The sequence below is a fragment of the Amblyomma mixtum genome, chromosome 2 (assembly GCF_055824585.1).
Source record: "Amblyomma mixtum isolate Tamu chromosome 2, ASM5582458v1, whole genome shotgun sequence".
Taxonomy (NCBI): Eukaryota; Metazoa; Arthropoda; class Arachnida; order Ixodida; family Ixodidae; genus Amblyomma; species Amblyomma mixtum.
This window is the reverse complement of record NC_143013.1, coordinates 28416875-28437664: the sequence shown is the minus strand read 5'-3', so window position 1 is coordinate 28437664 and position 20790 is coordinate 28416875. Positions and strand designations below refer to the sequence as shown.

The 20790-nt window shown below is 43.7% G+C and overlaps 1 protein-coding gene across 3 annotated transcripts in view; it reads left to right on the top strand.

The window, feature by feature from the left end:
- The window catches only part of Nup188 (nuclear pore complex protein Nup188), a 74322-nt gene that overhangs the window by 32826 nt on the left and 20706 nt on the right, over positions 1-20790 (top strand). For 2 of the 3 annotated variants that reach the window (XM_089570980.1, XM_089570982.1), the window contains 13 exons: positions 530-643; positions 2925-3159; positions 5106-5318; positions 6680-6712; positions 7911-7973; positions 8142-8245; positions 9094-9210; positions 12860-12935; positions 14547-14699; positions 14789-14863; positions 16449-16522; positions 16969-17132; positions 19012-19127. In XM_089570980.1, the coding sequence (XP_089427106.1) occupies positions 530-643; positions 2925-3159; positions 5106-5318; positions 6680-6712; positions 7911-7973; positions 8142-8245; positions 9094-9210; positions 12860-12935; positions 14547-14699; positions 14789-14863; positions 16449-16522; positions 16969-17132; positions 19012-19127 (1537 nt within the window). The remainder of the gene's footprint in view (positions 1-529; positions 644-2924; positions 3160-5105; positions 5319-6679; positions 6713-7910; positions 7974-8141; positions 8246-9093; positions 9211-12859; positions 12936-14546; positions 14700-14788; positions 14864-16448; positions 16523-16968; positions 17133-19011; positions 19128-20790) is intronic. The other variant, XM_089570981.1, reaches the window with a different exon arrangement.

Genomic DNA, 20790 nt, shown 5'->3' with positions numbered 1-20790 from the left:
ACAAGGCTTGGTGTTAAGTGAAGCTAACAAAGTGCTTCCCTCAGGGAAATAATAAACTATCATAGCTGATGTTGCCTTGTTTGAACACCTTTGCATGCAGCATAATAGATATTTTACCAACCAGTTTTGTCGCCTTTGTAGCTACAGAAATAAGGAGTTCTTTAATCCTACCAGCTGCGAAACTTCAGAGCCAAATCCGGTCATGCCCAGTGGCAAATCTCTGTAGGCAGATGGTGGGGCCGCCTATTAGCTGGGCAGTCAGTTGGTGACGCTTTGCAACTTTTGTTTTTCCACTATATTCATGCTTTGGTCAACACTGAGCAGTTCCTCCTATCACCACCCCACTGTGTTTGCCTTTGTGTTCTTTATGGCATGCCGAAGAGATTAGTAGCACCTCTGACCTGTAGCTTACGCACGTTTGTGGCATAGAGAGACTTTTGTTATCTTGAAGAGCAGACTGCACTCTATTCTGGTCATGTTATCGACTCTTTTGTTCATTACTTTTAATTTGGCTTCGCTTTTACTGCAGGAGTACCGAGCTCTGTGTGTACAGTTTGCTCCATGGCGAATCCTGTCCTGCCCTGCTTCGACTGATTGTGTCCGCTGAGGAATCTGTTGCACGAGCAATGGAATTTGAAGGAAGGTGAGCATGGAGAGCAGATAAGCAATGGTCATTTAGGTAATAGATTGGATTCCAGGAAAACAGTAATGTAACAGGGGCGGCAGGGAGTCAGGTTGGCAGACGAGGTTTTATTTTATTTATTTGTAACATTCTTTCAGACACAGGCGGTCTAGGATGACAGAGCAAAAGGCAGATGTTCTCTGCCTGACGAGGGCCCTGTCACCCTTACAGTGCATAGAAAAGTACAAAGGATTACAGCATTATACAAGTGCTAATGTAACAACATTAAAATAAATAACATCCAATAAAAAGTTTAGTTGGTTATCAAAACATGTATGCTTAAAGCTTTGAGTTGGACAGTATGTAGGTTCGGAAGGCATTTTTGAAGGTTTTGAGTGCTCTACATTGCTGTGATATGTCAAGAAAAGGTGGGTGTGTATTCATAAAATTAGGGATTAAATATGACATTGTTTGTGTACCATAGCTCGTTCTTATGGCGGGTAATCTAAAGAAATTCTTTCGAATGTTATACTGAGTTGTACTGGGCTGGCGCAAGTTAGTAAACACTGAAGGATTTGTCATGATTTCGTTCCTGATATCGAACGAAAGTTGGGAAGTTTGTGGGGCCACGATGGCCACAGCTCGCACGGGACAAAGTTAATTCGCCTTTCTCACGCAGTCGCTCCGCACATGTGTGCCTCTCACCCTGGGCTGTCTGCCGCCCTCCACTGGTTGAAACTACTGCACATATACACAGTTCATAAGTGACAGATAGTGCTGCTTTAGGCACCTAATGGAAGCGGATGGCATCTGCGTCGCTCATGTGTATTTGTTTTCAGCCAGTCTTCTGGATAGCAGACAAATTTCCGTGCACTCCTCAGAGGACGCTACGTCTTGCGAAAAAGGCAGATTGGAGATTTATGGCAGAGTCCTTTGCCCCGCAAAGGACAAAGCTGAAACGATGGCGTTCTTAGGTTTGAGAAAGTGGGAACATTGCTTTTGGGTTGCGCTGAGGTGTGTCAGGCCTGCTTGTTGTTTATGAAGGAATGAGTGGCCTATAACCTTCTCTTTTTGCAGTGATAGCTGTTAATGGCACTAGACCATGGACCACAACAGTGTAGAATGTCCGCATAGTGAAGGCATGTGGGGGAGACAGTGGGGAGGAGGTGGTAAGGGGTAGGAGAGGGTAGCAGAGACGCTGGATAGCTGTTATGATATGTTACGTGTACAACATTGGTTCATTTTGCAGTAGAATCTCAATCATACGAATATCATGGCATCATGAAAAATGTTCGTATCATCCAAGGCGAACAAAATTCATATGCATAATTTACTCAAATCTGTTTTCGGCTGACAGGGTTTACTCTCAGCCACACGCCACTGCTGACTCTCAACATCGACGCTGTGCTGGTTACACGCTACCACTCACTGCTTTTGGTGCGTACCGAGCAACTGGCGATAGTGATGTCGGCGATGTAGTATACATGCTGCCTGAGGGTGCAGTTGCGGCTAGCAAGTTCATATCAACCGCGGTGGGGCGGGAGGTCGTTCGTAACATCCGAATTTCTGCCCATTGCTCTGGCCCCAGCATTTTACGAATTCGTATCATCCCAAAATTTGTATCAACCGGGATTGTGCCATCGAGATTCTGCTGTATTGGCATTGCTTTTATCACACATGTAGCACAATATAACAGCTGTTGCTGGGTTCTCTTGCATTACGCAGCATTGTGTAAATGTTTGTCAGCTTTTTTTATGCGAAGCATACTACTTTAGCTACCACTTCAGCCCTTCACCGTGGTTATGCGCCTCCAAATCACGTGATACATGACGTCACACCACGTGACACAATGACGTCACGACAGATGAGAGACGGGGCTCCAACTTGTGCCGTTGCTGCGGTTGCACGCCGTGTGAATCACGTGGTATGGTGACGTCACACTCCCGCGCATTTCGAACGCGCGTTCACACTCGGTGTAGGTGAAACGCTCGCTCCACCTGGCAGGCGGACGCGGCTTCCGTGGCAATCCAGGCGCTCACCCAACGCACGTCTTGGGGTTAGTCGGCGTTCCGCTGTAGCCATGCCGTTGTCTTCCCCCACGACGAAGGCTTCTAGTGGTTGTATTAAAATGACCAAGTATTCAGCCAAGGAAAGCCATGTATTACCAAGCCTAGCCATCAATATGCTTCGCATCTGACTAGGCTTAACCTTAGCTAAGCCTCAGCTTTTTTTTTTCTTCTGTTGCCATGAACCCAACACTGTTCATGTGGTGCACCCCTCCCCCCCCCCACTCATGCTGCAGTCGCCACTCTGAAGAGCTGCTGTTGTCCGTGCGACTGTGCTTCTCGCTGCTTAACCGGCTGCTGCTGCTGGGCTCTGGTGCGGGCTCCCCGCTGGAGCAGCGTCTGCTCGTGTCCCCCAGCCAGACAGCAGGTGGCGCTCCGTCCCTGACTGTCGCCGTGGGGCGCTTCCTGTACCTGCGCTTCGATCCACGTCTCTGCACCTTGGCTGTCCAATTGTTGAAACGCATTGCCAAGGTGGGCAAGCCATTTCACGTTTTTTTGGTTACGGGAGATGTAGGGGAGGTAAATACGCTGAAACAACTGTAAGGGCTGTCTAAAGCAGTATTCACATGAACGGTGGAATCTCTCCTTAGGCAAGGGTGACTTCGCACTTATCACACCTTCGTAAGGCCACGCGGTAATGCAGCTTTTTTTGGAAAAAGTTATTCAAATACTTGACAGTTTGGCATAACCTAGAGACAGTGATGGCGGCAGGGCAACGATGGGCAGCGATGCGCACTTTGTTGCAGGGGCGTTCACTTTTTACTGGGGAAGCTGCCACAGATCTGTGACAGTCTTTCGCACTATCGTAGCAGCACTGCGGGAAACTTCTTGATTTCTGTTTTCACAGAGTGAACTATGAGGTGGAAAAATGAGAAGCAAAGTGAATCGCCGCGATCCCACACATCAAGAATGGCATCAGTTTGTTTACACCTGACTGCAGGACATTCTGCGGAGCTGTCATTTTGACTACCGAAAAAAAAAATTAGTTCATGAACTTGCTGATGTACTCTAAAACTTTGCAATTAATTAAAAAGATATTTTTGTTTGTTTCGAGTTTTTATGTTTGTTTGTTTTTTCAATTTTTTCAATATATGATGAGTGCGAGGTTGTCCTCAATTTCCCTTGAGATTTCAATGGCCATTCGTGAATCTCCATTGAGTTGATGTCCATTGAGTTCAATGGTCATTGAAGACCGCCATGTGGCACCGACCGATCCCCATTGAGTTCAATGTCCATCGACTCAATGGGCATTGAAATTGCCCATGTCACAGGGGTACTAAATGTCCTGCAGTGACTCTCCATCCGCCTGAGCAGCTGTCGATAGAAGGGAGGCAGCAGCAAAGGAGGTGGGCGCATGGAGCAGGCGAACTTTGGGCACACGTGTGCGCTTCTGCACTATTCTTGGGGCGGTCCCTTTAATCTTATGCAATCCTCTTTTGTTGGAACCTAGAAATTGTATTTTTAAGCTGCAACTGACAGGGAAGACTTCAATGACAGAAACATCCCTTGAAGTCACCCTAGCTAGCTTTGAAACAGAGTTAATAATTCCTAACAGAGAAAGGGTGTGATTTTATTTTTATTTGAATTGAATTGAATCCAAACTTTATTTCACAAATGTGCACATTCTTTAGAATGAGCCACAGGCCAAAAGCTAAAGAAAATAGCTTGAAAATGCCTGTGGCTCATCTAAGAGCCATTACAAAATAATAATTAAGATAAACACATACATACAACGGTGGCAGGTCGCATACGAGCACACTATAGAAAGAATTTATAATATTTACGATTGAGCGGATTGCTACACAGAGATGTAGTTTGAAACTAGAAAAAACAATTAAAACTGAACAAATGCATTTGAAATTTATACACACTGCTGGGTTGATGACAAATGGGAAAAGGACACCGATACATACACAAACTACAATATATGAAAAGAAGTTATGGAATATTATTTGCAAAGTACACTTTTAAATCATGTGGTCGGAGGTTATACATGCTAAGCTGGTTAGATTCGTAGCTGTTTAGAACATTAGGTATAAGAAAATTAAGTGCTTGTTTACCATAATTAGTTCTAGCGCGTGGAAGTGTCCATTTTGCAGTTGATCGGGTTTGAACATACTTTTCTATGGGATATTAAGCAAAAAATTACATATTGATGGTGAAGAAAATTTGAGATAGTATAATAGGCGGTACTCAAGAAAAATATTTACACGAATTACTTCATACTTAATAAACAATTCAGCCGTATGGGCAGTAAAACTGGCACCTGCGATAATCCTGATAGCTTTCTTTTGGAGAATTAGAATTTTCTGTAGATTTGTTTAGTTATTTATGTATTCCTCGATTCATTCGTTGTGTGGCAGGAAGGGAGAAAGGCAGTCAGCCGATCAGTCTGTCTTGTGCATTTCCTGTTGCAGCTGTACCCGATGTCCCTTTTGGCCTGCCTGGGCCGCGATGCTGAGAGCTTCCGCGACCAGCTGCTGCTGCGGCTCAGCAAGCAGACAGAGGACGTGCGCCTGAAGGTGGCCCTTCTGCAGCTGCTGGCAGTCTGCACACGCACCCAGCCCGGCTTGTTCCAGCTGCTTCTTGGCTCCACTTCCTCAACGGCACCACCACCTTCCTCTTCACTGGTTCGTTGCAGGCAGTGTGTGTGTGTCGGTGATGTCTAGAGATGAAATTTAACAGTGCGTGTTCAGGGGCCAGTTGGTGTGGCTTGTTAACCCTGCAGCACTTGGCTTGTCATTGTTATACAAACCATAAATATAGCTACTACTGTTTTCATTTTGCTCCTATAAATGTGTCAGACCCTCACAGCATTGCATAAATTACATTTGACAACATGTATACAGTACAACCCCTCTGTAGCAAAGTAACTCAGGCCAACAAAAATCTTTTATCAGGGTCTGTAACATATCAGAGAGCTATGAGGATGCTCTCTGGTAACTAATTGGCAGCGCACTAGACACAAAGTGTTGACTTATAAAGAGACACTCATAAATACCTTCCATTCTGCCCGTATCATCCCTTTATGTGATAAATTATTTATTTTCAGTTTTCATGTTTTCAGTTTTATTTAGCTTGTGGATGGATCTCATTTGCACGAATACAACACAGCTACAATATAACGGCAGTTTGATTCCATGTGAAGCGCAGCAAAACCGCCCACGCAGTGCTGCTGCGCCTCCTGCAAACGTTACCCTTTTCTTCCTAACTTATCACTTCACCTTTACTGCCTTTCCTTTCCCGGCGACCCACACTGCCTTCATTCTGCATTCATAGCCAGCTTTATGTACGCGCTGCGCGCTTTGCCTCACGGCTGTAAGGGTTTTAAAAAGTTGGCTTCTCCGCACAGCTATCGAGCGTGGTGGTGAAGCCATCGTAAAGAGCGCCGTTTTATTGTTTTGAGTATACATTTGCCTCCGAATGTTGGCCTCGCGATCCTAGACATTGAGCGTGCCACGATGTCGTCATTCCGCGGGAAGTACATCAGCACGGCCAGGCACTAATTACTATAGCCGTTTCTTGCAAAAAAAATCTTTACTTGAAACGAAAAAAAAAAAAGTATACAGTCTTCTATGGAAGCCAAAATGGGACCGCAGTTTTACTTTACTACATCTGAGTTTTTACTATATCCGAGTTTACTATAGCGGGGTTATATTGTCACAGCAGAGTTGAAGGAAAACTGCAAGAGGTGCAGGAGACCAGTCTTAAGACCACTCATTGCAAAAGCTAACCCAGCCTGTAGAACATCGTAATATTTCAGCATGCATACTGCTACATTAGTAGGTGATGGAATGATGTTGAATTTTTCTATTGAGTATGTGTGCACAGTGTCATTGCTCTGAAAATTTTAAGAATTCATTTTTACTTTGCCGACCTTAATTGTGTAGCAGTCATGTTTTTTCTAATAAAGGTCCCCTCTGCAATGTAGGGGTCATTAACATTGAAATTATGGCTTTTATGCGACATTTTCATTATCTGGGCATTGCAGGGAAACTGCACTGAAGGACAGAAGGAAGGAGAGGTAAGGAGAAGAGAGAGGCATGTAAAATTACTGGTAGTTGGCACTCAACATAACATACTACTTTTTTACTGCAGTTAAAGCTCTTGATTCGACTTTTGTTAATTCAGAAATCTGGATAACTCAAACTGCCGGCCTGACCTCGGCCAACACTCCTGTCAGTCTGTGATGTCGTATGTTTGCTAGTTTGGACACTACAGGTCTCACACCGGTTAATTCGAAGGGCTCCGTAGGCAGGCCACGTCCAAGCATGGCTGGTGTGGCAAGAGATCATCGAAATAGCCCTAATCAGAACCTGTGTTCCATGCAGCAGAGGCGCTAGAACACCGCTGATAACGGCGTGTGATGGCAGGCGTGACCACAAAAGGATGGCCCTGTCTCCGAGAACAGTCTGACCGCTTAGTTTCGGTTTCGTTTTTCTGAGCATCGTGCCAGCCTGCATCAACAATGGCTCAACCAACCAGTATAACATAGCCAACTGACATTTCGGATGATAATTGGCAAATCGCTGGTGTTTTCTTCCACCAAGCCTTTTTTTCTTTGTCCTCGCTTCGGTGCCGCTGTGAGCTTCCTTTGTTTCCGTCTGTGTGGTTCCGTTCCATTCTGCCAGTGCACCAAAACTGTGTGCTCCTCACATGCTGTTCACTGTTTGTGCAGTGAATCCTCCTCACATGCAACTGTGCGGCTTGTGAGGAGTGTGACGCAGTGATAGTGGAGGTCCGCCGCGTTGCACCGTGAAAGATGCCGGGGACGCCCTTAAGGTTTTAGAGTGGCTCCGTTTTGACGCTCCCGACAGTGCGCATGCACTAAAGCATTGATGTAAACATGAGAAATAGTCATTGCTGCGCCATTCTTACGTCGAAAGCAGGCACACATTGCCCAGTCTTTCACTATATACATTTATTGTGAGGCAAGCCGTTAACAGATTTTTTCCAGGGTCATTCGGTAATTTGAACTTTGAGATAATTAAGACATTTTTTTCCAGTCCCTTGAAGTCGAATTAACGAGCTTGTATTGTGCTGTTTGGCAGTATTCAGCACAAATGTACTTTGGGTTGAATTTCTTCACTTTCCACATACCCTCTGCTGCTAACACCTTTGAATAGCCTGCTTTATTAACAGTCAAAATCATGTAGCTATGCCTTTTTGCTTCACCAAGACAAGGTTTTAATTCATTTTTTTTTTCTTTTTTTCTTGCATAGAGCTCCTCAGGATTAGGTCTGTGCTTGGGCGAAGTCCTGAAGATTCTCAAGACAAAGCAAGAGGTGTGCACTTGTTTTGCAGAACTTTTTGGCACAGCAGTTGTTCTCGAATGCAGCATGTTTGGGAAATTTGTCATGAGTGTGTACTTAAAGGTGTCATTCATTAGGATTGCCGCTTGGTTGATATACTTTATGAAATTCGCTCTGGATCATCGGCATGCTGCTTTCCAGGGCAAACACTTCTGCCCAGCAGACCTGCACTGCTCGTCCATAGAGTTCATCCACAGCCTGTGGGCCTGCCACCAGCTGCGTGCCACGGAACTGCTGCGCAGAGAGTAAGTTGGCAGTGCTGGTCTTGCTAGGTTTTGCAGCCTTTTTCTTTAACTGTTGCTAGGCTGTTCAGCATTTGTTGCCAGCCATTGTTCACACTTATATTTTCATTCTATTCTAACTTACAAAACACTACAGCAAGCTTGTGCAAAGCCGAGGGCAAATTGTTCAGGCATGATTGTTGCTGGTTGTCGCCAAGACCCTTTATTGCGTCTGTTATGAACTAGAGCAGATGGATCAGTGGTGTCAAAAAGTGAACTGCAGAGCCTTTGTAAATGACCGGTTTGCCTTGAGTGAAACTGTTACATCGTGTTGCTCATCACAACTAGCACCCTTTAGTCTGCACTGGTGTACTTTGGCTGCTCATACTGAAGAACTGATTCCAACTGAGAGGGAACTCAGTGGGGGCACATTCCCGTCAAACCTCCTTTTGTATTTTTTTCTCTGCCTACCAACATCACATTGTTGACGTAAAGGCTGGTTCCGACATTGACCACTAGGCCTACTGCTCTCACCACCAGCCTCATCTGCTGGACTGTTGGTTTCAATCCCCTGTGGTGCCAACACGCATTGCTTTCCAGTGAATACAAGCTTTCCCCTCAGCCTGCTGCTTGGCTTCTCATGGGCGAAATGTTTGGGAAATGGATCTTTGGCGTAGCTTAATGCAGACCAAAGACATGTCAGCCATGGCACTCTTTGGCCAAGTTGCCCATGAGCTTAAAACAAAATCACTGTCAATGATTGATCTCAGTGAAAAGGTGCATGTAATGGGGACGGACTGAACGTGGAAGGCAAGACTCTTTGCTTGGTCACTGTGGCCTATCCCAAGACTGTGCTTGTCATGCTTTTGCAGCAAGTCATTCTGGGGCCTTGTTTGCTTCCCCTTGATGGAAGAGACTGTCGCAAATCAGGAGTGCCGGCTGGTGGCTTTCATTTTCAAGACACTTGCCCTGGAGCTGTACCAGTCCAAGTGAGTGTCCCTGACTTTGCCATTTTTTGCTGGTGTTCTTATCATTAACAAGTTCGCGTTTTGGTGTAGCTTGCCAACTTGTTCCTCTTTATTTTTTTTTTGTAATGATTCATGTGGAAATCGCCTATGGCTGGTAAGTGATTTAGATTTATGGTTGAATATGTCGAGCGAAAAGCTCTACTCTCCGCACGCAAAGCTCAAGGTCAAAACCGCTTGACACTGACCTTCAACCAAGAGGAGGGTTGGAGGTGTGTCTGTGACATCATATTATGTGCTTCGCTCACCTTGAGTAATGCCTATGCCACCGCTCGCAGAATCACGTGCTCGGAGTGGAGAGGGACAAAATAAAAAGTGACTCTTTGGCAAAGCCTCGCTAGACGACATCATAGCTGAACACTGTTCTGGGCCCTTGCGGCAAACGATTTGCAATCGAAGGCAAGCAGAGTTGGATCATCCGGCTGATATAGCTCGGAGACTCGCTGCGTTACAGTAAAAAAAAAAACATGACTAGCTGAACTTTTCGCTTCTCTTACTAGGTTCAGCCGGGTTGAATCACAGCCAAGTTTTTTATCATTTTTTTTTTATTTCAACAGCTGATTGCTTATTATGACTTCAAAGTTCAGTTCAGGTAATGCGAGGTATACAAAACAGAGATAGCTTAGCTATGTCTTCATTTATTGTCATTTTTACTCGTGAGGCAGGCTGGCATTAGAGTTGCTCTGAATTAAAAATGACAGACTGGTGGTTATACCATAGTTTTATTTTGCCTTGAGTGACCTGGGTTATCTTTGACATCATAGGCCTAGTTTGTTTTAACCAATACCAAAGAAATATGAGAAGAAATTTAACTATAAATTAGTATTTACAAGGCATAGACTTATTACAAGTGATGATCAATGTAGTGTACTATACTGTTATATGCACTGTCCCGAATAATAAAACACAGAACCAAAAATTTGGTTTCCATGCTCCTTTAAGCTGTACACACAAGTGGTATACAGCCAGTCCTGGATATATCATTGAATACAGTCAAACCCACTTATAACAATATTCAAGTGCCATGGAAATACCATTGTTATAACCAATAATTGTTATAACAGGGTTGTGCCGAAAAAAATAAAAGATGACAAACTTTAGAGAATTTATTGACAGGAAGGACCTGGAGGGATTTGATTGTTCTAATGCCTGTAAAAGCTTGTTAATTCGAACTTCAGGAAACCGGAACAATGTTCACTGATGACCAAAGCACTGCCATCACTGCGCCACCAGGAGCTTCACGCACCTCCACGTCACAGGAATCATTGTTATGGGAAATTCAAGAAGCATGCAGAACAAAGGGTGCGGTGACAGCTGACACGAGAAAAAACCGGCGCTGGCTGCATGCACGCGCACTACACAGACTGATTTGGGGTGTGCGTAGCCAATGCAGCAATGCAGCAGCTCTCTTGACGTGATGACGCCTGCCTCTTTTGCTATCGTGGCATTGCTGCGCCAGCTTAGTCCATTGGTCGGCCCCACACGTGCACACTTTTGTGTTGTAAGCATGGTTTTGCTGGTGTGGTTGTAGCATTTCCTTGTTTTTTTTTCTATAATGGTTGACACTCAATTACCAGATTTAATTGTTATAACCAGTAATGTGCCTGGACAGCATTGCTATAAGCAGTTTATTTTACCATAGAACACATGGCAAAGCTGATGGTGCCATGACTGACCATTGTTATATCCGATATATTGTTATAACCAGTATTGTTATAAGTGGACTTGACTGTATTCATAACTTCCCCTTGAATATCGTGTGGGACAGTATAGCGCTTTTGTTCGCATTTGCCGAACTTGCGTTGAGTGGAAAATTCGATATACCAAACTGCGCGCCATGCTCCTACAGGTGGCACTTCTAACAGAATTCTTGCAATAACTTTTCGCGCATGGGGCTTATACATCTGCCGGAAGCACTGGCACTGTGAACCCGCGTCACCAGCCTATTTTTCAGGGCACCATGTGTATCGAGTCTGGAAGTAAATGCTACGAGGTGCCTACGTTCGCTACACCACTGGTCACTTTCCAATTCGCTGAATATCAATATAAGCAAAACAAAAGCTGTGCTTTTTAGACCCCGTAATAAGTCTGTTTCTGAGTTAACGCTATCAATCGGTTCATCAAAAATACACGTCTCCTCTTCCGTTAAAAGCCTTGGTGTCACATTCCACGAGAACTTATCTTGGGATGTTCATGTTGATAATACAGCTGCCAAAATTTCAAGAGTAGTAGGTATCCTGTCCAAGTTTCAGTACTACTGTCCACAATGCATAAAAAAACTTTTGTACGACCCTTTGTTCACCAGTGTTATAACTTATTGTTTCTTAGTCTGGGGTACAACCACTGTCTCCAATATTACAAAACTCCATGTACTACAGAAAAAAGCAGTTCGTGCAATTAACAACATTCCAAATGATGCACACACCAAACCTGTCTTTGAGGCATTACACATTGTACCTATTGTGCAATTGTACTCTGTCCTGCTGTGCAAAAAGTACACATCAAATATTAATCAAGGAACTGCATTACTCGCTGATTTGTCTAGACTAACATGCAGAGAACGCCCCTACAATACGCGCATCGGAGACAACTGGTATTTACCGCGAACGCGAACTAACTACGGCAGACAAATGCTGTCCTATAATATCCCGTCCATTTTAAACAATTTGTGAAAAACTGTAATTAGTGAAGAGTAACAGCGTATAGTTTCTTTCTTTAGTGTACTAACTCAGCCTGCTTTTATGCCTTCCCTCTTTACGTGATATGTTTGATGGTTATGTGTTTTTTGATGCCCTGAACGTGTTCATTTTCGATGCAATGTGCTTTTGTTTTAAATATGTCACAGGCATAACATATAATGTACCGTTGTGTGATTGTGGGTTTTTGTGCACAATGTAGTTGCTGTAGGGGGCGGGGACCTCCGTCAAGCCTCTATAGGCTTTTTGTCCCCGCTCCCCACATCCTTGATGTGAAAATAAACCTGATTGATTGATTGATTGAATGTACGGTATGTTTGAGGGTAGCCTTTGGCCTTGTACTCATTTTTCACGCGACACTGCTGTCATGAGGTACAGCCAACATTCGATACATCGATCTCCATGCGGTGAAGCCAACCTAGTGGCTGACCGAGGGCTAGTGGCGGCCCATGCCTGTCATGCTTCGCTACCGAAAACGTTTCAGAAAACAACGTTACCTTAGTTTTACTGAGAGATTTTTCGATTTATAGTATATATTGGTAACAGGATTAGAGCTCTTATGATAGGCGGTGGCTTCGGTGCATAGCAGGTTAGGCCCCACAACACCTAGCGAGCGGTCGCTGTCAGTACACCAGAAAGTGGCACGTCGATGCGGGAAGTGCACCTACAGTATGCATGCACTGTATTGTTTCTTCAAGTTACAAATAGCTTATCTATTTCCATGTTTTATGCATCAAACTATTGATATATGGAACTATTTCGCGACCTTTTTAAGTTGAATATATCCAAAATCGACTGTATTCATATGGAAAGGACTTCCTACCTTGCTTTCTCATATATTTTTTTTTAGTGTCACTAGCGTGTACTTTGCACAAGGGGAAATTTTTTTTGTCTGTATTTTTTTGTATCTTACTCAGGAGTGAACTTGACCCCAATCTGAAAGCTGTCCTTGAGAAGGCTAAGCAAACAGGTCAAATCAAGGCTTGGTCTAAGGTAAGCCTTTGAGTGTCACCTTGCATGACAGCCCGAGAGATTGATGGTCATTGTGTACAATAAACTGGTGGTTGTTTCCTGCTGAGAACACTGCTTTCAGCTGGTAAACTTGGTTCTGAACAAGGGAATGGGTGTGCAGTTCAAACAGTCATACACATAAGAGCGGTTAATTCTTATTTTGGCTACGTTTCAACAACATGCAGAGCAAGCAAACCATGTGGGGTGAGACTTCGAAAATAGTTTTCAAATGGTCAGAAGAGTGAGACTGCCACTAAAACGAAAAAAGGAAAAAACCAGAGATGCGCCAGACTGCGTCCGAAAGTGGCACGGAGCTGGGTTTGGATGAGCGATGAATGCACGGGCCAACAGCTGCTGTTGCCACAGGCGAGTGGCGAAACTCGGAAACTGAAACTACGGGGCGAGGCTATTTTTCAACCTAGCACCAGGGGCCCTCCGATCCTTGTCATGTCTGCTGTTGCACCCACTCGAGAGGTGCACAGGTTACAATGCACCATGCAATAGGCGGGATTTTCACACGATTGCTTGCCCTTTTGCTGCAACTCGTCTCTTTGGGAGCCTCATGCAGAATTCTGCAAGTTGGCTTTCCTGTGTATTATAGCTGACCAAGGTGGAACTCAAGCCAAGAGAATTATTTATTGAGGCGACAGGACAAGGGTGTGGCTAAGTGTGTAACACATCATGGGTAAAAAAAAAAAGCAGCGCACTTTCCAGTGATTTTCGAAGCAAGTACTTGTTTCTTCAGGTGTCGCATGTAAGAAAACCCACTTGCAAAATTTCGCACGAGGTCAAGCCCAGCGGCATCTGAGTGTGATCGGTTTAATCGATAAACAACGGAGAAGAAGGTGAACAGGAGCTTTGTATTGCTCTCCTGGCTCTTCAAACTCAATCGTTGGGTAATTTGCCGAGATATTGTGGTTTTGCCACGTTTGAAATTAAGAAAGTCGGCGCGGTACATGATCCCTGGTGAATATTCAGGAATTTGTAAATATTAGGAAATTCTCAAACATCAATTTCTCGAATATGAATATGAACCAAATATCAAACATATTCGATTCGAATTCGAAACTTCGAATGCTTGCACACCCCTTCACTTCAAATTGTCCGCTTCTAGCTGACAGTATACTTTCATTCTCTACACTGACAACCCATGTAAGATCCTCCGTGTGATTACATAAGTCCACATCATTTTGTGTCACGGGGGTTGCGTACTTCTGTTCAGACTGGCTAAATGTCTTTAGTATTTACACAATGGATTCTGCCTGCATCATTCATTGTTGCATATTAGTGAATGGATTTGCATAGAGGTGCAACTTGCATCATCTTGCTGTCATGTTGTTGTAAATTGAATTCCAACAGTTAAAGCTTTGTAAACTGCTGCAACTGCAGTGGTATTTGAAATTTCATTTTCATTTTACTTTGCTTGCTTTTTCATTGTGACAGCTTTACTGGCGACCGCCCATTTTACAGGTCGTCTGTGGGCACAATTACTTCTAAAGCCGTTTTCTCATCTTGGGATGAATTGCATCATGGGATTCATGGACTGTACTCTTTCATGCACACTATAGTTTCCATCTTGCTCTCTTCTTTCAGCTGGTGACGAATAGCCTGACTAAGCATCCTGGCAGTGGCACCCTGGACACCTCGGCTGTGAGCATTACGGATGTTAGTGAGCTGCCAAACCCTGTTGCTGAGAGCTTTGTGCTGCTTTCGGGATGGCGCAATCTCTGCGTGACTCTGTCTGAGGTAAAATTGATTTGCTGCACTTTTCCAGTACGCTTGCAGCAGTGATTTTATCGACGCACCGAAAGCATTGCATTCCTTCTCTCTTCCAGTGCCATCACGTGCAGCTTTCGTCGGCTGGCAAGAATTGCGTCCTGGAAGATCTGTTGTCCATCTTGATCACTGATGTGAGCTGCTTGGTGGTTCTGAAATTTGCATGATTACTTTGAGGGGCAAAGATTACGCTGTGGGTACGAGTTGAGCTGGGCATGTCTTTTTTGCTGCTAGATCCATTTGTTGCCAGCATCTAGAGAGTCATGTACATTTGCGGTGATTTAGCACTGACTAAGTGGAAATTCTACAAAAATAATGCATGAGAAGTTTGGTTTACTTAACAGGAATTTTTGCCTGACTCCTTTATGCGTGCGAACTGAACAGTACTAAGCAAACGCTGGAAGCATCGAACAAAACCGGTATTCCAGAAGTGCTGAAGTGCTGTCTTTTATTTTCACTATCTGCCGCATGAGCACAAAATCCAACCATGTCTTTCAAGCAGGAGAAGAAAAAAAAAACTTGAAAACATTGTCCATGTCCATCTCCATATAAACTATCTACATGTGTTGTGACAAACATACTTTTCATCAGTAAAAAAAGAAAGGCAACAATATTTAAAATGCTGACTTCAAAAGCGGTATAAATTGTATAAAGTGGTATAAATCCATAGTTGCATTTTATGCAGGGCATTGTATTCTAAGCATTCCTGCGCTAAAATGGTGAGAGTCTGTGAAATGAGGCTTTCTTGCTTCCTGAAATATTCTCAGGAAAATCCTGATTTTCTGAAAATTCGTCCATAACCCCCTCGAGCACTAATTATTATACGACACAGGAAAATTTCTCAGGTTGTCAGTTTTTGTAAAAAGCATGCCAACAATCCACAGATAAAATTCCGGCCTTCTCTGATGATTAATTGTGCAGTTTTTGCTGGGTCCTAATATATCCAAGTTTTTTTTTTTGTTTATTTCTCCTTCGGGCAACATACAGGTATTGCCCACGAGGCAAGACAAAAGGAGGTGCTAAACCTCCTGGCTGGGTCTTGTCCTCGCCTGGGTACAGCAGCAGGAGCGGTATTGCATTATACAACAACAAAAGGCTGTCTTTGCCATCGCTTACAAAACAGACGCATCATAAACAGTTCTTGTAAATATATACAGATAATAAAATAATAATACACACTAAATCATATACAGAAATGATACAGAAATGGTACAGAAATGCAATACATTAGGGTTGTTCGAACCGACATAACATTACATCAAACAGTTCTGAGTTGTGACTCGGAACTGTTTTCAGTGTCTTAATTATACTTCTTTTGACTGATCCTTATCATATAAAGTCGTTATGTAAACAAATCGGGACAATTTAGGCACTTTAAATGCACTTTGAAGCACCCGTGCTTGCAATATAAGCAGTTGAAAGCACGCTCACTGGAGTCGTGTCACAGATACCGTGAAACACAAAGGTGTTCATTTTAAAAACGATTCTATGTATTCGTTTTGTGTGCTTGACTTTATGTGTTTCTAAGCATTTTTTGATGTCTTGGTACATTTTATGCATTCACATTAGAGGACGTTGTATATACGAGGATTTGAAAGGGTTTACGTCACGCTAACGAGTGTGGACGCAGCATCTGAGAGGGATAATTGTGGAACAATGATCAGTTGCTTGCATTGTTAATTAATGGAGTGTCTTTGTCTTATTTTTCCGACTGCACAGGAAGTTCTGGCGAATCACAAGATCAGCGTTCTACTTGGTGAATTGTATCTTGTTCTGCTGAAGCACTGGAGCAGGTTTGTGCACACAGTTTTACTCAGCTTTTGGCCCTGTGAGTAAAGGACATAACATACATCCGCAGTATTTATAAATAAATAAATAAATAAATAAGGATGTACCACACCGACGTGTTGAACTTAAGAAGACGCTTTGCACGAATTGTGTTAAATATGCGCAGTGTTAGCCCTTTTGCCAGAATGCTTGTGAAAACAGCCAATGGCAGTGATATCTGCATTTAATTTCTTGACGTTACCTAGTTTATAAAAGCTAGGTTTTCAGTAAAAGTGCATGGCGTCTTTTTCTTCTTTTTTTTTTAGAGCGTGGTAATACAGGCCAGCTTCAGTTTTTTTCTCAGCGTCCCTTTTAAAACGTACGTCTGTTTAGCTGCACCGTAAGTAGCATGCACACGTGCCTCTTGTTAACATCCAAAGAACTGTCTTCTGTTTTGCTTTTTTTTTGGCAGTGACTCCACGTCTAAGGCATCTGACTGGGCCGAAAGCGTGGGCACCGTGCTTCATGTCTTGCATGCGGGCATCATGTCACACCACCCAAGACTGGTTCTCGTACTGAGTGCCATAGCGGCCTCCATGGTGAAGATGCTTATGGTGCATCAAGGGACTGAGAAAGGTTAGGACCTTTCGTTGGGAGTAACCAGAAGTGTATAGCAAGCTACTTTTGTAACATAACGTGTTGCGGTTTTAATTTTTCTTATTTACGTGTTAGCTGCTAATGCTTTAGGCGCTAGTGTTATGGGCTACATGTCAGAATGAGTGTCTTTAGTCTTGGTAGTGTTGGGCTCGTAGAAGTTGTCTCAAGGAAAATGGCATTGTTGACGCAGTCAGCTTCCAATAATTTTGCCTAGCTTGGGTATAAACAATTAAGTTCAGTTGTTCCAAGTTGGAATTGAAGGATGTGTTCAGAGTTTGCAGTGAATGGAGCACTTGTCCAGATGAAATGTTCTGCACACATTCAGAAGTGGGCATTATGTAAATATTCTTTAAATGCTGTTCTGCACTCAAGAGTCAGTGCTGTCTTTCTGTATGTAGAAGGTAGTAATAATACAATTCAAGTTGTAGCTTTCATTTATTGCAAGGTTGGTTCCTGAAGTGCTTGTGATCATCATCACAGCAGATGACTTGCAGAGGAGGCTAGGGGTCTCATTAAGCCTGTGCACGTGGAATAAATGGGCCCATTTGGCACCAAGCACACTTACTGTCAGCACAGGCTACACAACTAAAAGAAAATTTCAGTCATACTTGTAGAACTACTGGTAGCATTGGTAATCTACTTGTCGCTGGTTTGTTTTTTTCCGCTTTATTTATTTGACGCGGATTTGAAATGGTAAGTTAAAATTTGTGAGCCTTCACTGTCATACAAGTGCACAAGCACACGTTGGTGCTTTTGAGCGCAGTCACATTATTTAAGCTAGCAAACTAGTATGCAACTTCAGTGCAGTTTATTTGTGGGTCATTTTATTGTATTTACTTGCATAACAAATGCACTCACGAAATGAATGCATCCCCTGCATTAATCATTAAAATTTTAAACATTGCTTATTCATGACAGTGTGCATTTCACCTTGTGTGCAAAATGCACTTACCAAATTTGCACCATTTTTTTTTTTTTTTTTTTTTACAAAGAAGTGCATTCATTATGCAAGAAATGCAGCACCTTAAAGGAACAGTCTACTGCTGGAGATGAGTGTAAGAACATTGGCATAAGCTTGTAGATCTTTCTCTATGATGACACTAGCACGGCCAGAACTCGAGGTTTTGGCAGGAATTTATGTTTTAAATTAGCCAAAAAAGTCAAGCCAAAGCGGCCAGTGGCACCATGCTATGTTAAAACTTCGCGGCTCTCCAAGTAATCCGCTACATCACTTGGAGTTGATATAAACTTTATGAATAAGATTGCACAGTACATAGTATTATTTTTGTTATTTTTGCTGGAAGATACTTCAGCCATCTTACTTTTTTTTCTCTTGCAACTTGTCATCATTTCTTGCTTTATATATCTGTGTCCTCTTTAACTTTATATTATGTCCTCAGTGCCATGGTTTGCACACGCCGTCTACCGTTGAGAAAACAAGACTGCCATATCAAAAAGTTGGGCTTTAAATTTGTCTGCCCTGTTTCTCAGTGCCATAGCCAGGAATTTGTTTATTTGGGGAAGGAGCTTTCGATTGATGCAATGAAGTATGGGTGATAAAAGTCTGTAGACCATCCCTTTAAGGTACTGAGTCCAAACGTTACAGCATTGGGTAAGTGATTAGTAATTTCTTGGGCCATAGTCAGCTGTCCTTACATAAAAGCTGACCTCACAAAAAAAGCCTAATGGCATAAAAGAAAGGAAATAGATGTTCTAAAGATATTGCACTACCATTTATTGCTCTCATTACTGATTCTACTGAAAGTTTTCTTTGGTCTTCTGGGGAGTTTTTTTTTTCTTTTTCATGTGTCTGTTTACTGGTTTACTTGAAACATTCATGTTTTCCATTTGCTTACAGAGCCATATCAGGGAAACCTGCACAACTGGCTGGAGCATCTGTGTCCCCTACTGACCTATTATGGCCGGAAATGCACTGAGGAAGGCTTCAGATCGCCCAACTCTCTCATAGTCCAGGTACTGCCTTCACAGTTGTGACAAATGTTCACTGGTTAATGGAGTCAAGAGCTCCAACACCAAATCGCAGAACAGGAGCATACTGTGAGGGATGCTCCTGCATGCTGCCACCGCGGGCTAATGATCAGATTTGCACAAAGAAGGGTGTTCCATGGGCTCGCGTGGACTGGAGTAGTGGTACACTGGTTTTCAAAGCTTCCCAGGCTGCTGTTACTTCGTTAGATATATCTGGGATCCACTGTATATAGAGTAGAGTCCACTTATAATGGTCACAGATATAACTAATGCTCGCTCATTATGAACGAGTGCGGTACTACCATCAACATATGCATTGAGGCATTGAAAATTTGTCTCGGGTACCACAAACAACTGTGCCCGCACCACTCGGTTGTAGTGAACGAGGAAGTGCTGTAAACTTGCCAAGGAAGTTGAAAAACTCCCGCTGTCAGCTTGGCACGGAGACGGAAGAGCACCTCTCAGCCTCCGCGACGCCTCTCGGACAGAACATGTCAACCCAAAAGAGTAAGAAAAAGGCAAAATTGAAACTGTAGGTAACCACCAGCCAAGCACGTGCCAATGGCCTATAAGTTCAATCTTTTCCCGCCTGTGCGCTGGCTGGGCGAAGCATCCCATATGAAAGCAGATGCGCATTGGACATGACACTGGCAATGTCAAAAGCGAAGCTGCTGTGCGTGGTCATAGGTCAAGTAACGGTAGCGATTTGAAACGTTTCAATGCCTTGCTGGCCTCGCTGGTATGTGTTGCTTGCCCAGTCGGCTTCACCTGAAGGGCTTCACCTTTCGTACTGCTACAACTTCAGGGCAAGCCCAGATAGCAGATAATGCAGCTGGCACGTGTGATGCGCTACTTTAATTGCTGCATAGGCCCAGGAATGATAAATGCTGCTGTCGAAGACGCACATGATCAGAAGCATGCAGATTTGTGCAACCCATCTTTGATGCATAGTTGGCGGGATGTTGCCTCAGATGATTACCGTATTTACTCGCGTAATAGGCGCACTCGCATAATAGGCGCATCCCTAGTTAGGGCGCGAAAAATCAGATTTTTTTTATTTCCGCGCATAATAGGCACACCCCGAACTTGGCACTGTGATCAGTACTGTATTTACACGATTGCAAGCCGACGCCTCGCCACCCCCCGCTTCCCAATCTTCATTTTAACAAAGTTTTTGCTGACCTGACTACTAGTCCCTACTAGTGCTGCTACCGTCGCAGCTGCTGCGGACCCACAGCACGTACAACGACATCGCGTAGAACAGCCGCACACAGTTTTCAGGGATGCTCACTTTAAACTTTTGTTTGGAAAGCTTCATCTCCAGCCGGAAACGTTCCCGACTTAAGCCCACGAAAACCTCGGCGCTTGGAGTCGCGTACGAAAATTTAGGGACGCCGCAGTCGCAACTGCCGCACTTCTCGGCCACGTCGTATTTTCCGACCTACCAGCCGTGTAGCTGTTAAGGTGCTTGCCCGTCGAGCTAAAACATCAACGCTCCGCGGCAAAGCCATAAACCACGATAACTATCGTGCTACCGCAAATCCCGGCACTTGACAGCAACAACAACAACAACAACAAAAAAAACGAGCTGGAGATGCTAATGGCGATTAGATGGCGAAAGCTCGCGGCGGAGGAAAACGATGATGAT